The 19,923-nt window shown below is 47.2% G+C and overlaps 1 protein-coding gene across 10 annotated transcripts in view; it reads left to right on the forward strand.

Annotated features, from left to right (window-relative positions):
* Positions 1–19,563, forward strand: part of SRGAP2 (SLIT-ROBO Rho GTPase activating protein 2) — a 91,414-nt gene extending 71,851 nt beyond the window's left edge. For 6 of the 10 annotated variants that reach the window (XM_065038652.1, XM_065038649.1, XM_065038650.1 and 3 more), the window contains 8 exons: positions 704–838; positions 1,875–1,980; positions 2,835–3,059; positions 6,775–6,854; positions 10,684–10,864; positions 11,255–11,401; positions 13,496–13,823; positions 16,138–19,563. In XM_065038652.1, coding sequence (XP_064894724.1) covers positions 704–838; positions 1,875–1,980; positions 2,835–3,059; positions 6,775–6,854; positions 10,684–10,864; positions 11,255–11,401; positions 13,496–13,823; positions 16,138–16,521 — 1,586 coding nt within the window. In that variant the 3' untranslated portion in view covers positions 16,522–19,563. Of the gene's footprint in view, positions 1–703; positions 839–1,874; positions 1,981–2,834; positions 3,060–6,774; positions 6,855–10,683; positions 10,865–11,254; positions 11,402–12,575; positions 13,824–16,137 lie in introns of those variants that run through there. The other 4 variants (XM_065038654.1, XM_065038653.1, XR_010467581.1 and 1 more) reach the window with 3 other exon arrangements.
* Positions 19,564–19,923: the final 360 nt, after the last annotated feature.

The following is a 19,923-nucleotide window of genomic DNA, read 5'->3' on the forward strand; positions in this document are numbered from 1 at the left end:
TTAATTAGGCACCGCAAGTTTATTTTGCTTTGGGGAGGAGTTTGAGCAACGTGTGTGAAATGCGGCATCTGATTTCACTTCTCTTCATCTCCACCTGCCTGAGAATTAAAATCCTCAGGAACAGAAGGAGAAATGTGTAGCGTGAGGTGCAGGTAGAGCCTGATGTCAGCAATAGACCCTTTTTTACATAAAAGAAATACCGGTTGTCTTGGGAAAATAGCCCGTTGTTCCAGCGCTAACAGGCAGAAATAGAGAGGTGATGTTTTTTCTTCATCTTGCTTGTCTCTGTAAAGCATTTGATATACAGAACTGACAAAGTTAACAATAACGTCTCTGCAGTTTATTACTTCATCCAGAACCCTTGGTGGCAGTTAATATCAAGGATAATGCTCCTGTTTGTAGTGGCCCATTTATTATCCCGGGTGTTATTAAGATAATAGACAAGCTTTGGTAATTTCAGTCACATAATGGATATATATAGCTTCAATTTGAGGATTGCCCCATCGTTAAATCTAATTATATCTGATAGGGAGTTTTCCCTAGGGAGCAACTCCGTAAGTGGGCATCTTTTCTTTTGTAACACAGACAAACTGTGGCGTGTTCATGGTGACAAATCATCCGTCCTGGGACCACTGGGAATCCCATTCTGCTCCTTTTCTCCCGGATTCTGATTTTTCTTGCCTGTTTTTCTTTACTTGTGAAGGGGAAGATCCATTGGCTGGAGACCAGAATGACCACGACATGGATTCCATAGCGGGAGTTCTGAAGCTCTATTTCCGAGGGCTGGAGCACCCTCTCTTCCCCAAGGACATCTTCCACGATCTGATCGCCTGCGTCAGTAAGTATCTGAAAAGAAATAGGATTAATTCTTCCAGTCTCGTCTGCCACTTTGCTCTCTTCCCCTCCCCCTTTTTCCTGGCTCCAGAATAATCTTTTTATGCTTATTTTGGCTGGGTTTGCATTCCATTCATATCCTAATCTCTATTAGCCAGAGTCTGGGCATTTACCTGGTTACAGCCATCCTTGTTCTGATAGTGATTTTTTAAATGAATAAGGAAGGAGATAAAAACAAAGAGATTTTTAAGGACTATACCATGGGTTTTTCTGAGGCAGTGCTTTGTGACAAGATTATTTTAAAACAGAATAAAACCAAAACCTCCACTTCGCAGGATTTAGCTTCATAACCGTGAGGTGCCAGCTATTCACTCCTCTTAAAGAATATCGATGGTGAGGACAGTCACAGCTGAGTTATTAACGTTTCTGATGGTTTCTAAAGGTGCTTCTGGTAGGCAGACGGTTGTTGGTGTTTTTTGTACATGAACAACTTCATTTTAAATGGCCTGAGTGTTGCCATGTCCTTCAGAATCAAAGAATGATTCTATTGTCCGAGTAGTGAAACGGCCTTTGCCGCGGCAGCCTTTGAAGTAAAGCAGAAGATAACTGCTCCTGCAATGGCTCGTGGTTTTCTCCTCCTGATAAATGCGCTTACAGAGTTGAATTCACATCATACGAGAAGTTAAATATACTTGGAAATAAGCTCTGCCTTCTGAGATGGTTTGTGCTGCCCACTTATTTCTCAGTAGGCTGCTACACACAGAGCTTTTTGCCTCACCCTTTAACTATGTTAATTTTCCTTTGAGTCTTATACAATTTCCTTTCTTAAACACCCACCGTTCGGAGCTAACTTGAATGAGCTATTGTGCCAGAACTCTTAGAGCAGATGACATCCAGCGCTCCCACGCTGGGAAGGATCTTGCAGGGAAGTCTCACGTGTTTTGGGGACCTTCATTGTCAAAGGCGTCACCAGCAGGTTCTGCGGGTGGGATGGTGGGTATGGCGAGACGATGACCCGTGTTGCTCTTTCTCCCTTTCAGCAATGGATAATTTACAAGAGAGAGCGTTGCACGTGCGGAAAGTCCTTCTGAACCTGCCCAAAACCACTCTGATTGTCATGAGATACCTCTTTGCGTTCCTCAATCAGTGAGTATCCTTGAGAGCACCACGGCCCTGTTGTAGAGCTCAGTATAAACAGGATAAATGGCAGAACCACCGGTAACGTTGCAGCGTGTAATCTCAACAAACAAGGTGTTAATACAAATGCTGCCGTGGCTTCCTACCGTGTCTGCCTTCCTGGGCTTGTCAGCCGCACTGAGATTCATCCCAGCAATGCCAACGCAATCGCCAAGGAGTTCCATGAATGAAAGTGAATAACATGAATAAACCAAGCAAGGATTGCTATGAAAGAGTCACACACTGGGTTGTGCACCAGCGAGGAGCGCTAAGTCGTGTGGGTGGTGGAGGGTGAGGGTGTTTTTGTGAAACGCTCCTCTGCACCCGTCGGGTTCGTTGGGGAGCTCGGAGACATTAGTTTCCTCCGGTACCGTGGTCTTGATGCCTGAGGTAGCGCAAAGGAAAACCGTCCTGACCAGAAGGTTATATATACATGGTCAAAACCCTCTGAATACCATGTAGGTGAAAGAGAAATAGAACTGCAAGACAGTATTTTTACCTAACAGAGACCTGTCTCTGGCTCACTGTCTCAAATACGGAAGAATTAAAGATGAAGATTAAAAAAGAACATCTTCCCATTGTAAAGTCAGCACCCAGCTCTTTTTGTGTAGCCTTGAGCTTTCAGGCTCCCTTTGAGGTTTCCGTTTCAGTTCTCTGTCGATACCATCAGTATCTCATTTTCTACGCAGACCCAGAATATTCAAGTCCCAGCTGATCAGCTTTAAACAGCAGCAAACCCAAAGCGAACCTTCCCAGCTCCGCGGATGATGATGGTAAAGTTGTTTTTTGCTGTTAACCCTCCTCCCCACTTCTGTCTTTTGCAGTTTATCACAGTTCAGTGAAGAGAACATGATGGATCCCTACAATTTAGCCATCTGCTTTGGGCCGACGCTGATGTCTGTGCCTGAAGGTCACGATCAAGTCTCTTGCCAAGCCCATGTCAATGAATTGATCAAAACCATCATCATCCAACATGAGAACATCTTCCCGGGACCAAGGGAGCTGGAGGGTCCAGTCTATAGCAGAGGTGGAAACACCGAGGATTACTGGTATGACAGAGGAGATGATGAATGGGTGGATATTTATTTACGGATTAGCAAGGTACAGCCATGCGTTGTGTGCTGTCTAATTCTGGATTCAAGCATCTGGCTCAGCCTTTCAAAAATCTGTTTTACAGAAGAGGAGATGCCTCTGGTTATCTCCGGAGCGTCACCACCTTAAAAGAAATAAGCTGATAGAAAGTAACTGTTCACTTGTCAAACCCAGCTCACTGATCTTGAAGGGCAAGGGCTTTTCTCGGATGTTCTGGTGTGGTAGCTGCCAAAATCAATCTGTTCTTTTTTCTTCTTCTTTTTTATTCTCCTGCTTTTGCCTTTTTTTTTTATTGTCCCGATGGCCTTTGCTTCAGACTCAGGGGTCACTGCAGCTGAACCTCGAAAGCTGCGACACGGTTTAATTTTCCGGGCAGCGCCGGCGGTGGGGGAGGGAAGAGGCAGGAATGCAAAATCACCATTTCCATCCAGCTCAAAGCTCCGGAGGCCTGGCCGCGTGTTCAGTCTGCAAAGCCACATCTGGAAGCAATTCAGCCCGAGCGGCTCCTGTCATCTGGGGTGGAAGGCTGGGGAGCGGGGGAAGGAAAGGAGGTGTTTTCTTTCCTACCGAGGCTGATCTCTCCCTCTCAAAAGGAGGAGTGTTAAATTGTGTCCTGCTTCTCCCGCAGCTCTTTCCCTCCTCCGGTGTCCCAGGAATGCAAATGATTATTTTCATACCCTAAAATAAATACATTTTTAAAATGAAGTCGCTGTGGTGACAGAGCTGGCCTTGTTTCCCTGACTTGTTTCAGAGGAGCATTAACTATCAGCTCCCTCCACGGGCTCCTTCTTACTAACCGCTGTTTGCAGAAGACGTGCCAGAGCCTCTTTTGGAAATTCTGTTAATTTTACCCTTCGCTCTGATGTTTTTAGCTGATGTTATATGTTGTAGGGAAAAAAAAGATGAAGAATCTTTACGACCTTAAGGAAACACATTAAGTTTGACAAGAGGTTCCGTCCCGTAAGGTGAAGGGAATAAAAATGTGAAATGTTCAGTGGGGGTGACACTTCATGTAGGAGGCAAAATGTCCTGGAAGGTAATATTAATTTTCTGTAGTCATTTGGTTTTATTTCATTGCCCTTCCTAACCACCCTGACCCCGAGACCCTGCTAAGCAGAGAAGGGCAGGAGCAAGCGAGGGAAACTGCTCGAAGCCAGGAGGGAGCACCTGGTTCCTATTCCACCTCCTCACAGCCCTGCTATTTAGATTTTATTGCCCGCAGGGCTCTTTGCCACAGAGCAGCAGAGTGAATCCTCATCATCCAGCAGATCCATCGGGGAGCAGCTCCCGCTACGTTTGCCGGTGCTGCTTGGCTGGACTGAGCTGTCTCGGTGCCGCGGAACTGTATAAGTTCCAGTATAAATTGGGGAAGGACCTGTTGGAAAGCAGTGTAGGGGAAAGGGACCTGGGGGTCCTGGGGACAGCAGGGTGACCATGAGCCAGCACTGGCCCATGTGGCCAGGAAGCCAATGGTACCTGGGGTGGGTTAGAAGGGGGTGGTCAGTAGGTCAGAGAGGTTCTCCTGCCCCTCTGCTCTGCCCTGGGGAGACCACACCTGGAATATTGTGTCCAGTTGTGGCCCCTCAGTTCCAGCAGGACAGGGAACTGCTGGAGAGAGTCCAGCGCAGCCACCAAGATGCTGAAGGGAGTGGAGCATCTCCCGTGTGAGGAAAGGCTGAGGGAGCTGGGGCTCTGGAGCTGGACAAGAGGAGACTGAGGGGGGACTCATTCCTGGGGATCAATATGGAAAGGGGGAGTGTCAGGAGGATGGAGCCAGGCTCTTCTGGGTGACAACCAGTGACAGGACAAGGGGCAATGGGTTTAAACTGGAACACAGGAGGTTCCACTTAAATCTGAGAAGAAACTTGTTCCTGGTGAGGGTGGCAGAGCCTGGCCCAGGCTGCCCAGGGGGTTGTGGAGTCTCCTTCTGTGCAGACATTCCAACCCGCCTGGACACCTTCCTGTGTAACCTCATCTGGGTGTTCCTGCTCCATGGGGGGATTGCACTGGGACATTCTGGGATTCTGTGTGGTTCTGAGAACTGACGGGCGATGCTTTGCCACGGGGGCTGCCTGCGCTTGGTGCCGCAACTCGTGTACTCTGCATCTCCCAGGAGCTTGGAAACAGCTCACCCCAAGCAGAGGACAGCAGGGCTGTTAGCACAAATTCAGTTATTTGCATTTATCATGACAAATCAGGGCTATGCCAGGTCTGTCTGTCCATCCAGCACCGCAGGAGGTCGGCACAGGGAGAGCCCTGCGCACCGGCCAGCGGGACCAGGTGAAGACAGTTTGTAGATGCTCGACTTGCATGGTGTTCCTCTGGCGGGATATATATATATTCCTTGTATTGTCAGAGCCCTGGGGGTTAAACCCAGCGTTAAGCTGGGCCTGACACAGCAGAACCTGAGTGGGCAGCACAGACGGGTTTTCTGGAGGAAAATGCATTTGGAGGCCGGGGTGGGAAGAGGCGCGTGGTCTTTGTGCGGGGTTTGGGTCTGGAGCGTTGGCTGGATGACTTCACGGTCTGTGTGAAACGTTAGCCCTCAATGCCGCGTGCCCCTCGGGACCTGCGTTTGGCTTCGAATTCTTCTGTAAACTTCATTAAGTAGCACGAAGGCTTTGCAAAGGACAGGAAAGGTTGATTCCTGAGGTACTGACTCAGGAGGTGCTGGGGCAGCTTCGTGTCGTGTGGATTAAGCATAATGCGATGCAAGAATTATCCAAACATGTTACGCCTTCTTTTTTCCTCTCGTTTTAAAGAGTATGGGGGGTAGATTATCTAAGGCAGAGCGCTTTATATCTGCAATCACTCACTTTAAGGCCAAAACGAGGGATTAAGTTATTACCGTGTGAAGAGAATTGAAAGTCTAATTTAATGAGTTAGTGAGAGCGCAGCAAACACATTTTGTCCTTATCGACGGCATCTGGTGGGATGAGCGGGCAGGACAGGCGGCGCATCCTCTGCCCGTTTCCTCTCTGCTCCTGTCCCAAGAGAACCGCTTGAGTAGCTTCTTACAGAAACATCTCCTTCGGTTGCCACTTGTTTGCGTGTCGATCCTACCGAAGCTTTTCTGCACACAAACCAGGACTGAGGGCTCTTGTGGGGTGGGTGCTCTGTAAATAAAGATTCCATGCGCTTGGCCTGGCTGTGGGAATTGATCAGTAGAATGAATGGGGCAATTTGAGATTGTGATGAAAGGGACAGAGGGAGATGACAAACTCGGACCTGGAAATATCATTATGAGTTGAGAAATAATTTCCCCCAGGAAATGGCAGCTATCTCAGTCATCTAATGAGCTAGTTAGAGCAATGGAGGGTATAGCTGAGGAAATAATTCTGGCATGGCAGAGAGGGGCCAGACCCAACACGCCACTGGTATCTGACTTGTAAACATCTCCAGAGGTCTGGGTTATAAGATCTGAGGCTGGACTTTCCTGACAGCATACAGGTTAAGGGAGGTGTTCAGTTTGCTTGATCAGATAAGAACTTAGCTTGATTTTGAGACACACTGACTTCAGCGTGTGCAAATACATCCACAGAGTGTCACAGTGGAACCCAGATATTGACTCCCAATATGGATGTTCCTTGTCAAGTTATCTTTGATTGTTGCTGATGAGGAAACTCAGTTTCCAGCCGTTTAAAGCACTGTCTCTCTTTCTGCCTGTCGTAGCGAAAGTCCCCATGGAGAGAGAGCCTCAACAGAAGACTCAGTTCCGGACACGACAGCCGAGCACCACACCAGCGACGACGGTACGTACATCTATGGCCTCCTCGGTTAACTGGCGCAGCCCACTGGGCGGGAGGCAGAGGAGACAGCGCTTTGCAATTTAAGTTCAAAGTTAGATCCACAGCGGAGTTCAAACCTGAATAGTCACTTGAAACATCACATACAGCATCCAATGCCCAAAAGTCAAAAGGCATAGGATCAACAGGAGTCATTAGAAGTTACCTGAGTATTTTTGAAGCATCCCTTCTTTTCAGGGGTACCTCAGCACATGCTGCTCTTGCACAACTGTTTGAGCTCATCTGTGCTCTGGAAGGACCTTAGAGCTGGAAGTCCTGGGGGAAACGCAGAGCCGAAGCTGGACGTGTTCCAGTGTGTGCCGGGCATCTCTCAGGAGCTTTGGCGAGGGAGTCATGTGTGCTTTACGCCCCAGTAGTTCTGCTTTAAGGAAGGACGCAAAATCAAAAACCCGTTGCATTCCACGGTTATAGCATAGAGGGTCCTGGTGGTAATTTTTGGGTCTTGCTGGGGAAACTCCATTCCATTCATTGTCTGAGCAGTGGAAAGCAGTGCCAACACCGAGAACAGCACAATATTTCATAAGAAAAAAGTGACACTGCAGACTTTGAGTGGCTGTTGATACCTCCAAAGCCTCCTCCTGCGATGGGGAACAGTTGCAGGAGAGCCCCATCCAGACTGGAGGAAAAGATGATGTTACTGCTGGGAAACAGTGATCCCCAGAATACCGACCAGCACGTAAAGCAGGCTGACCCGAGCAGGACACAGCATGGTTTTATTCTTGTCTTTCGGCCCCGTGCAGTTGTCTATGTAAGTTCTGCGGTGGTTTTGCTCGTGACGGCCTCAGCTGTAACGGTGGGAAGGAAGGCGGCGTTCCTTTCAGTTGAAGTGGCATCCTTTTCGAGCTGGTCTTTAGCAATTTGCTCGATAGCCCTGCCCTGTGCTCCCGTGCTGCTTTTTGCTCTCCGTCCTCCAGCAGCTGCCTAACAAACCTTTCCCATGGCATCGTGCTGCCTTCACAGCTCACACACAGTAACAAGGGACACAATGTTGAACACCGCTAGAAACACCGGAAAATCGCTTCTCCCTTGGCAAGGTCAAGCACTGTCACAGCGAATCCTCGCCAAGGTTGTGGAGAGGAAACACAAAGCACACAGGAATGAACCAGGAGTTCACTGTCTGTCTTGAGCAGTGTTCTTTCTAAGGAGGGTTCGCTGCTTAAAAATGCATGAAAATTGCGCTTTTTGAGTTGGTACCTAAAGAAAGAGCAATTTCATTGCTGTAACAGAGGAAAGGCAACTCATGCCGTGTCTGTAAGGCCTGGGACTGAAGTCTGCAGGCTGAAACACCGTGGGGTGCACTTGGCATTGTTCCTGCGTGGGATTTTTAGGTTGCTCGTGTGGCTGCGAGGGCACAACGGTGGGAAAACGAGCAGTTAGAGATTAGAGAAGGACGCAGCTTTACAGCCTCTGGAACTAGATTGCGTGTGGGGCCCCTGAGCAAGGTAAAATTTGGAAGCATTTTGGATGGGGCTCTGCAACCTACACGGAATATTCCATAGGAAGCATTTGGGAGGGAGCGTTTGGCACTGGAGCAGAGGAGGGAGCTGGGCCCCTGTCTCATTGAGGGAGCAGCAAGGTCTGGTTTAATAAAGAGCCTCACATCCTAATTGAGCCGTGCAGTGTCACACTTCAGGCACACTGGTCCGAAATGGAGCGTACGACTCTGCAACTCAGTGGGACGGATGCTCTTCGCTTTTTCTCGCTCCTTCGGTCTTTCGGTGTGACCGAGCTCCTTTAGCTCTTTGGTGAGACAGGTGTAAGAGGTCAGAAATGCTGCGAGACAAGCAGGTCGTGTGTTTGTTAAATTATGTGGATGAGTGGAAAGATTTTAAACTGCTGCTTTCCTAACACAGGCTGTCAGACTGGCAGGGGTGATTGTTTGGCTTAGCCTTAGTGCTCTTTACTCGTACAGCTTTCTTCTCTGAGCATAAGTGTAGTAGGAAAAAGCTACTGGAAATTAGAGTCTAAAATCACTTCTCTGGGCAAAAGCCAGAGTCCTAAAAAGCAAATTGGAAACATAAGAAACCTGAGTGCCGCACTCATCTGGAACAATAAACACTTCTTAATGAAACAGATGGATTTACAAAACCACACTCCCATCCCCTTCCCAAACAGAGGGGGACACCAAAACACAGCTTTATCGGGTTTTTAGTGTTATGAAGAAGCTGGCTCCAGAGGCAAAACAAGCAAGAGGGGAAGAAGGAGCCAAAACCAGATAACCATGTGCTCTGGGGAGCGTGGAGCAGGGCGGCTATCGCGGGCTGCCAACGCGGGCCGGGCTTTTCTCAGCCCCCGGGGGGCTGAGGGCTGATAACGGGACCCGTGCGATGCTGAGCACAGGCTTACCTGAGACGTGTGATTTGACAGAATCCTGAGCAGTCTGGTTTAATAACAGTGAAGTTAATAGTTTAGGGGTTAATCTCGCAGGTCCCGTGGCCGATTGTCCTCAGCGCTCGGTCAGTTTGTACTTCGCCACTGTGGATGTCGATGGGGCTCTTTGGGGGATGATGCTTTTGCTCTGCTCTCTCGCACCGGCTGACACCATCACCTCACTCCAATGGATTTACACTCTGTTTTCTCAAGCCCAGCTACTGCTTTGCCTTGGAGGCCTAATTCTTGGGCGTACGCCCTCCCAGGGGATAACTGTAAAAGCTGTGGCTCATGTTTGGCCTTCCAGGCTTTTTTGCCTGGCTCTTGCACTGCAAAAGCTTCCCGTGATGCTGAGGAGACCTCAGAATGAGATGGTGTATCTTTACCTGTCTTGGGAGAGGAATGACACATCTCTTTCACCAGGAAAGAACTCAGTTTCCATGGACTGCTTGGCAGTGTTAAAGCTCCTTTAAAGTAATTAGAGGCTGAAGCCCATGGGCGCTGTGTGGTTGAGCTCATCTCCATTCCCCCGATTCCTGCCTAGGCTTGGGAGCTGGCTTACTATACATTTAAACTCAACCAACGGCCAGTTTTTCTAACTCTTAAAAATAATCCGCTTGAATTTCATATTGATTTTCCCGAGTGTCTAAATGCCTGTATTGTAACATCAGAGCCCTGCAGGGACCTGGGTCGGTGGCTGGTGGCAGAAACAGAGCGGCCGCGGTTCCTCTGGGAGCAGTCGCAGCGGGTTTGGAGCACGTCGTGCAGCCGCTCGCTCTCCCCATCACCGCACGATCCGCGGCGGCGGTGACACCAAATGTTTCCATTCATTTCCGTGGCCGTTTGGTGAATAGTGTGGCTGCCCGCGGTGCCCGAACCTGCTCACCTGGGTTGGGGGAACCTCACCGAAATTTCCTTCTGAATAGACGCTTTATTTCTGAAGCAGCTTGGGATCAGAGGATATTTCCCCTCTCTAAATGTTAATAAGAAGTCCTGCCTGCCCAGGAGGTTTATTTAGCTGCCTTTAGGAAGATGTACCCTAGGCATATTTTTATCTGGAACACACCTGATTGCTATCCAGCTTTGAAATATTTTCTTTTATTTGAATGATATACTAATTTTGCCATTTCCATCCTGGTACGCCGAGTTGCTGTAAGTGGGTTGATGACTTGGAAAATGTGAATGTGTCCGCCACGTAGAGATTAGGTGAACGCTGACATTGCAACATCCCCCTGTTATAGGGGTTCCCCTCTGAATCTCACCGCTTCAACCCTCTGCCGCATTCAAGAAGCGACATTCCATGCTCTCATCATCATAAGCTGCTTTATGGTGGGTTTAAACTGTTGACTACTTACCTGAGCCCAAGTGTTTAGTGAATTGTTGTTTATTCCCTTCTATCTCCTAGAGTGTGAGCCCATAGAAGCGATAGCGAAGTTCGACTACATTGGCAGGACTGCCCGAGAGCTGTCCTTTAAAAAAGGAGCTTCTCTCTTGCTCTATCAGCGGGCCTCAGATGACTGGTGGGAGGGACGCCACAATGGAATTGACGGCCTTATTCCTCATCAGTATATCGTCGTTCAAGACACGTATGTTACACTTTTAAGCCCATCTGTGAGGCGGGCTTGCTTAAAACTCAGGTGTGGAATGGAGCGTTTGGGTCAAGGAGGGGAAGAGTTCATCCTTTTGGGACCTCCCGAAACCCGCAGAGCTCCCAGAGGTGTAGGTGTCCACGTATGTGGAGATTGATATAAAAATCATCCTGGTGCTGCCGGCCTGTTAAAGATGCAGAGCTGGGCTCTCCAGGTTGCTCACAGAAATCAGGCCCTTTCATTTTTAAGATTTGTAATGATTCTTTAAGTGGAAGACGCTAGCACAGCGCTGGTGTCCTCTATGGGCAGTATTTGCAGCGCTGGGTGTGAGATTCAGCGCTGTTGGTTCTGTCTCGGTTGTGATTTCCTTCCCCTCCTCCTTCCCAGTGAGGACGGTATCTCTGAAAGATCCAGCCCGAAGTCTGAAATAGAGATAAATTCTGAGCCACCGGAGGAAAAAGTGACTGCTAGAGCTGGTGCCAGTTGCCCGAGCGGGGGTCACGTCGCAGATATTTACCTTGCAAACATCAACAAGTAAGAACAGCCTTGCATTATTTTACTTAACTGTAAAGTGATGAGTCCTTCCCTGGAAAAGCGTAACTGCTAAGGGGTGCCACCATCACTCTCTGCTTCCCCTCGTCTAACCTGCTCACATTTTGCTGTCCTCACTCTCTCTGTCGCCAGCGTGGCCGATGCTCATTTCAAACCCCACTGACTTCTCCTCCCTGACCCCAAGGTGCCATCTGTTCCTGTTTTCCCAAATACATCCTATTTTATAAGCGAAGCACCCAGAGAGAGGGAGGGGAATAGCGGAGTTCTCATAATTGTGCGTTCCCATTCCTCGTTGTGTTCTGTGCTTTGTCGTGTCTCGTTGACATTTAACGTGTTTTATGGGGTGGGGGACGCTTTTTTCAGAAACTAGTGTCATGTTTTATGCTAAATGATGTACCTTAAGTCCCACCATCTGGCATTGCCCATAACATTCTTTGGTTCCTCCAGCACTTCTCACCTTGGGTTACTAACCATATGCTTGCGGTGACACAACGCACCTCCCTGCTGCTCTAACTTCACCTCCTCAACCAGAAATCGATACTTTAGCCAACACTCAACAGAATAAGAAACCTGGGAAATGAAGCTAGGAACAGACTAAATATCTTAGTCTGTCATTTAGTTAGTCTAGAGCAGACTTATCCCCATCTCTTTCTGATTATTTCCTTCATATTAAAAAAAACACGCATATCTCTATAGTGCAATGAAAGTGTTAATATGATAATTACAGTTTTATGGGAGTGGATATTTTTAACCTTCACTTAATTTAACAGAATGTAGCCTACAAAGGCGTTAACAGAAATGCATCCTTTTTAAAGGTTCGGACCTGCTAATGGCTGGTCCTCAGCTCCTGGGAGCCGGCGGAGCTGTGTTGAAATCAGTGAAGCTCTATTCATCTGATCAGCTTGGGTTCTGGGCTTGCTTTTCCCATATTTCTTGTTGGAGCCGTTGAAATGTGCTATTCTGCCAGTCACGGCGAGCTCTGTGTAATGAACAGAGCCCTGTTGGAGCTTCACCATCTGCTGGTTTTTGTAGGGTTGTACGTAGTGTTTGTAAGAAGCCTCTGGGTAATGTCCACCCCAGTTATTTTTCCCTTTACTAGGGGAAACTGATATTTAGCAATAGTAGCATAAGACTCATTTTGTTGTTTTTTCTTTAGGAATGAATCTTCTGACCTATGTGTGAACAGACTTGAGCAAAATTAAATCAGATGGTTTCGCAATGACAGTTGTGCCACCCACTGAATTATTATTTGGATGCCAAAATCCTACTGGAGTTAACAGTTTCTTGCAGTTATTCATGGGGCTGGTGCTATATATAAATGGATCCTTCCCTGTATAATGGATGCCAAGCTTCAGACCTATGGCATAAAGTGTTCTGCTGCATTGGCCTTCCTATGATTTCAATGGAATCGTGCTGTCAGACCGCATGGTGCTGGGGTAGAAACTAAATTGTTTGGACCAACTCATTCATTTGACATCATCTCTTGGTGTATCTGTAGCCCTGCGTTAGATAATGCCTCATGGTCCTGCTAAAGCGATGTAAAAGAAACATCTGGTACCACCAGCAAATATTGGAAACGATCGTTAACCCCAAACTGGGGGGTTCTTTGCTTGCTAGTCTCTGAAAACAATAACTTGATGCCTTGGGCCAGGAGCTTAGTAGACTTATACTGTGTCCTCCAGTCAAAAATTGTAGCTCTGCTCTTCTACTGTAATAAAAACACATCATCAAAACCTGTTGATGGCACAGAGGGTTGTTTTGTTTCTCTTTTTTTGGTTCAAATATCAGTTATTTTCTTCTTGACCAAGTTAATTACGTTCCATCCAAGTTTCCTGTTGTTGCTATGAATGTGCACAGCTGCCAGAAACTCAGCCTTGTTGTTAGAAGTGTTAAACCGGAACGATTTATAATTTCACTGTTTTACCATGACTCCTAAGAGCCCGGGTGTATTTGTCATCTGGGTATCTTTGTGTCCCTTTCCATTGTCCTCTGTATCGTCCTGGGGGGATATCTTCAAATGACAGCCCGTTATGTTGTACCTGCTTGTATTGACTTGTTTTGCTTTTGTGACTGAAGGCAAAGAAAGAAACCAGAGTCAGGCAGCATCAGAAGAGCCTTCCGTCCAAGTGACAACCACGGACTAGGTAGTTCAATGGCAGAACCCGCCTCCCCAGGAGCCATAGCCAGTTCCAGACCCTCATCTCAACCCATTCTGAGCCAAAGTCTTCCCAAGGAGGTTCCAGATAAATGCTCCATCAGTGGCCACGGCAGCCTCAATTCTATCAGCCGACACTCGTCTCTGAAGAACAGGATCGACAGCCCGCAGATCCGGAAAACCGTGACGGCAGGGAGGTCCAAGAGCTTCAACAACCATCGGCCCATGGACCCCGAGGTTATTGCACAGGTAAATAGTACTTTGCCTGGGAGATTTGGTTTGGAAACTTGAAGGATGTTGCATACAATAAGATGCTTTAATGCAAAGTCTGACTTAACCTTGTATCCCTTCTCGCAGGGCGGTATTAACTTGCTTCACGCTTGAGTCTAGTTTTTCAACCTCACGTTGTGGAAGTCGCTGAAGCCGCTTCCACGAGTGAAAATAAACACTCAGGTCCTTCCTCCACAAAAGCTTGGCCCTGTTCGTTCTTCAGAATTTAATTTCAACAAGAAAAACATCCATTTCAGAAAGTTACACAGATTCCAATGCTGTCAGCAAAAAAATTAAACAATCATAACTTCGAGACGTGAGAAAAGTCAAGTATTTGGTGTCAATTGAACATTCTCCTGTGGTTAGATATTGGAAGCATATGGAGCAGTGGGTTGTATGGGGCTCACAGTGGCATCTTTATATGCTCCCAAGGGTCAGTGTGTGATTAGAAACCAACTTTGAACATAATATTGCTCATTTTCCTTAGTTAATTATTGTGACAAGTGCCGTGAAGTGAGGGCAGGCTGCCGACACGCGTTCCTGCTTTGCAAAGAGCGCTCTCTGCTTTTGGGGCCGACTCCACACGGACAACAGGGCAACCATCTTCTGCAGTTCCTTCTGTGCAGCTTAAAGGGAAAGATGTTCTTGGGACTTTTCCTTATCTTTGCTAATTTTGACCCAGACTGGTTTGAGACAGATTCTCTCTATTCAGAGATCTGTCCCCGTGTCGGAGCCGCCACCACGGCCACTGTTACCAAAAGCGCAAGGGGCGTCTGTGCATCCGTCTGTGCTTTCACGAGTAGGATGAAAAGACTGAAAGTCAGATTTGGCCAGGCCACGGCTCCTAATGGGGTGATTTCCCTCTTCCACGAGGGATCTGTTCTCTCTCCTGCTCCGATGCGCCCGCATGTACGTCGCCTGCACCGGGACGCGAGGGCTCTGTCAAAAGCCCAGGAATGCCTGGATCTCGGGTTACAAAACCAGACTTCTCTGCCTGGCTCCAGAGTTTGTAGGTTTCCAAAGATACGTGAAAATTAAACATCATTTTTATTGACAAAACGGTACTAAATAAGGTCCGAATAAAAACCTGATACATGCCCTGATGGAAAGTTGTATTTTGCCATTATGAATATCTTTAGCCCGTTTATTCCAGTGGGATTATACGCTCTTCTTGTCTTCATATATCATTGTCCTTCCAAGGCTTCACTTGACATAAATCAGTTTCTTTGTTTTTTCAATTAAGCTCTAACCAAAGTTGTTCTGTCTCCTCTTCCTGCCAGAATGTTAATTCCATTGTTTGCACTGGAGAAGAGTCTGGGGAGAAAAAAGAGATGGGGGGAAAAGAGGAGGGGAGGGCAAAAAAAAAAAGCTGTGTTAAATTAGTGTTTCTCTTCGCCCTGTATTATCTGTTCAAACACCACCTAATAATCGTCACGCCTTTTCCATATTTTCCCTGACTTCGTAAGTAAAATCTGCCTGGCCTCAAGATAGACCGGGAGTGTCAGATTACTGTCTCTGGTTCCTTCCACCATTCCTTGACTGATTTACCTTCCCCACCCCCCGAAAAACCCTCTAAGGAAGCTCCAAAGCTTCAGCCAAGCTGTGAGTCACAGCAGCGCTGAGCTCGGCTGCTCTCCCGTGGATCCTCCGCACCAGAGGGCTGCAGCAAGCATGTAGCTCCAAGAAAAGCCACATTTTTATCTCAAAATTCTCTTTATATTTCTTTGTTAATAACTGTGGTGTTTTATAAGAGGCAAGAGAAGTGCTGACTTGAATTTCTCTATATGTTTCTACTATATTCTGTGTTTTCTAAAACTTTAAAGGGAAGACAACTCAGCAGGAAAAGCAAAGAGGCAGTGAGAGCGCTCAGGGATTTCAGCTTTTGGTATATGGCCCATCAGCCAGGGGAAAAAAATCATCAATCCTTTCTTTAAGAATTTACCTTCCTGAATCTCGCCTGCCTAAAATAAAGGACAAGAATGGGTCCTAACACTTTGAATCATGGGCTTTTCTGGTTGCTGCATTTTGGGATTTTACTTGTCCAAACAGCATCAGGTCCAGTGAAGGACCAGAGTCCCCGTTGATGGAAAATATTACAGCTTATTGGCTTCGGTATATAATGCCGCGTTGTTTGGCATGGGTTTCACCGTGACACCTGAAGGTCCTTGACCCACCAGCTGATTCGAGCGTTTGTGTTTAGAGGCTGAAAAGAAATACGCCTTCCCCAAACACCAACTTTTAATTCTCTATGTCGGGGTGCTGTTATTCACTCCGTTTCTCTTTGCGTTCGCAGGACATTGAAGCGACTATGAACTCTGCTCTGAACGAGCTGCGGGAGCTGGAGCGGCAGAGCAGCGTGAAGCACACGCCGGACGTCGTGCTTGACACGCTGGAGCCTTTGAAAACGTCCCCGGTGGTGGCGCCCACGTCCGAACCCTCCAGCCCCCTGCACACCCAGCTCCTCAAGGACGCCGAGCCCGCGTTCCAGCGCAGCGCCAGCACCGCCGGCGACATCCCCTGCACCTTCCGGCCCGTGAAATCGGTCAAAATGGCCACGCAGGTGAAACCTCCGGCCACGCGGCCCAAACCGACGGTTTTCCCCAAAACAAACGCCACGAGCCCCGGCGTCGCCTCCTCCGCGGCTCAGCAGCCTCCGGACAAGTCCTGTACTGTCTGATAAACTCGATGCTGCTCCGCGGGTGTAACTCTGTTGTTTCAGACTCCGTTAAAGACGTGAAAAATTCCTATTTATCTCCTCTTTTGAACTTCTGAAGGTCAGTTGTGAACTGCTGCTCACTGCTGGGGGCCCTTCCTGCGCAGTGACACCTTCGTCCCACGTACCCGCGTCGGTAGCATCCGTGAGGCAAAACGCTTCGTGCCACGTGAAGGAAACCCAGGATCAGGTCACTGTGAACCTGAGGAGGAAAAAACGCAAAAGAAGCAAAGAGTTGAATCTTGGTTTCCAGTTGATGCCTTCTTCAAGTGTTTGGCCACCGAGAGAAATATTTAGCGGCATCATGTTTGGAGTACTGGTGTAGTGACTTCTATGTTCCGTGTTTCATTTATCACAGGGAAACAATAGGATAGATTTTAGTCTCTTGCATGTTTTGGTGCCACTGGTTACGTGGAGCTTGGACATGCCCGTTTCTTGTGCATTATTATTATAATTATTACGTCGCCCCCTGGTGCCACGGTGGTTTAAGGGTCAGTCTCGACTTCCATCGCATCCTCTGGTTTTGTTTGTTCCTCCCCCCGAGGCCAAAGCTCTTGGCCATCCAGCCTCAGCCTTTAGTCGACACTTGTCATAAAGAATAGTTTACTCTGGAACACTCTTAGATTTTTGTGGAGTTCTATGTAATATGTGTCTGTGCAAATATAAACAATCATGTTCCTGAGGTTTAGGAGCATAAGAAAGAGCCCAGTTGTTGCTTATGGACAATCGAGCTGTTTTCTCCCATGTTTCAAAACAGTTTTATTGTTTTTCAGTGTAATTTTTAGCCCATAGGCTACGTTGTGGTGTGCGGTCTCGGGAGACTGAATGTAAAAACAAGCCAACATTTAAAAACTAAGCGTCCTCTGATGGGACTTCACTTACTAACGCACACATTCTTGTTTTGATCATCTATCAAGATGGATCCTTACCAAAATCCCAGTTGCGAGCACTGTAAGAAAACGCCGATGGGAAGTTCTCCGGCTTCGTGTCTTCTCCTTCCTTCTAGTTCCAAACGCTTCAGCCGGTGGCTGTGACGGCTGTGACGTGCTCTGGGGATCTCTGCTCTCATAGAGCGCTGCAGGAGACGCTGCTGGGGACACCGGGGACGGCGGGGACCCCCCGAGCGGCTTCGGTCTCCGTTGGACTCCGCAGACCTGCCAGTTAATCCTTTGTGTTTGTACGGTAGGCAGCAGACGCTTCAGCCGCTAGCAGGCTGCGTGGACTCTTTTGTACTCTACTGAGAATTTTCCACAGTGCTAATGTTTATTTAATTTAAAAATAAAATAAAATAAAATAGAATTTAGAAAGGCACGTGCCACTTGCAATGGGAAAGAAGATCTCGCAGTCCCGCAGGAGAGGAGACCCAGTTCACCTTGTTCCCCAACTTTGCTGGGCTTTGAGAAAAGAAAAGGCTGCACATCCTATGCTATATTTTCCTCAAATAAATTCAGGCAAGGACAAGATAAGAAAAGTAGTTTTCCTCTACCATTTAGCTGATTTTTCTCTTAAATTTATGGGTTTCTCACGCTTGGCTCTCTTGTGGCTGCAATGTCATTTTAATTGGCACTTAGTAATTAAAGAAGAAGAAACGAAGCTTCCGTTTCTAAGAACAATTTCTTCAATGTACTTTCCTGACTCATTCAGGATGTTACCGGGAGGAATGAACAGGGTTTTGCTGTGTCCCTGTCCCTCCCCACGCGCACACCCCCTTCTCTACAGACCTAACACATCCGTATTAATGATATTTTTCAAAACAAAGACCAACTTTCTCTGTGCCCTGAATTAAGAACGTGCAAAAATTGGGGAATACAGGAATATTTGAGTGCAAAAGCTCTTCTTATGGGTTTTCAGCTGATGTGTAGCAGCGGTTCCCCGGGAAGCACCGCGGTACGTGTGTGACTGTCATTGGACCCTCCCCTGTCCCCAACGGTGCGACCTTTGCTCTCAGGGTCTGATGGACTCTCTCCCACCAAGGAACCACTTGTTCTTTTGGGGAAAAAAAAGTACAAAAAAAATAGAAATAAACTTGTAATTTTGTGCTCAGGCAGAATATTCTGGCATTTACTTTAAGGAGGGAATTTTTTGGTTTTGTTGTCTTTTTTTTCGGTCGTGAACGACCGACGTTAATCTGTGTCAAGAGCAGGATCTCTGTAAATTTACTTCGTTACTCATTTGTAATGCCTTATTTTCTTTATATTTTTATGCCTAGCGGTCATGTTTCTAAGAATTAAGTGTCCAGCCACGCGCAGCACAGTTGGAGGAGATGTTCTTTTCCATCTTCAAGGTCTGAAGTATGAATGGAAATTAGACATTAAAACAACAGACTTTCAGGTTACTGTAACAGCAACTGTCTGTATATGAGTTACTGTGCTTATCTCCAGCATCCGCAGCTCTGGGACAATCCTACTGTCAAGGGGAATACGCTTAGCAGGATCAACGTGGATTTTTGAGCAACTCAACTGGAATTTTCGGTGTGCACTGTGATGGACACTTCCACTTAGAGCAAGCAATACGGGCAGGCTGGGCATCGTCCTTCCGCGCACACTGTGTCCGGCCGGCCCGCCGAAAACGCACACAGAAATGGGGACGTTGGGCTTGTCTGCTTCACTCTGTGAACACACAAGGCTTTTGCCACGAGTGTTTTATGACCGGTTGTAGGTTGAACTGGAAACGTCGGCGCCGCTCCCCGCAAAACCAGTGGGTACCTTGTAGAAGGGACTGGTGGAGAGTGGACAAGTACCCGCTGGTTTGCTTGGGGAGGTGTCCGTGTTACTTCTTCATATCTTCATATTCAGAAGAAATACTCGCTCTTCCATGGAAATCCTCTTTCATGACTTTTCTGTAACGTTTGTGTCCAATGTAAAGACAAGAAGTGTTTGATAACTGGAATAACGTACGTCTGTTTGATAGTGCTTTGTATGAACAAAGGATTCTTGTTCATCGGATGTCGGATTGAAATAATCCAAAGCGAAACTTTTAAAATAAAATGCGATTTTAGGTGATCAATCTTCATCGTTTCTGAAGCTGTAACCTTTTAGGTTTGATTTCCCTGGTCGGGAATTGAGCAGCGTGCTTGCCGCCTCTCTATGGCGATCCAAAGGCTCGCAGTTTATCAGTTGTAAATCTGTTCTTCTTGTCAAAGCGGTGGGACGTGATCAAACTCTCTCACTTTATCTCTACCGGATATTTTATTGCAATGAAAATGATCAAATAATTAGAGTGCACTGTGACAGCAGAAAAAAATCGTTGTATATGTATGTATTTTGATACCTGTTCAAAAAGAGTCTTTGGGTTTCCTGTGATGAATACCTCATGTGTTGGGTTTTGGGGGGTTTTGTTGATTTATTTTTATCTTTTATTTTAAAG

This window comes from Columba livia, chromosome 22, assembly GCF_036013475.1.
Source record: "Columba livia isolate bColLiv1 breed racing homer chromosome 22, bColLiv1.pat.W.v2, whole genome shotgun sequence".
Classification (NCBI taxonomy): domain Eukaryota; kingdom Metazoa; phylum Chordata; class Aves; order Columbiformes; family Columbidae; genus Columba; species Columba livia.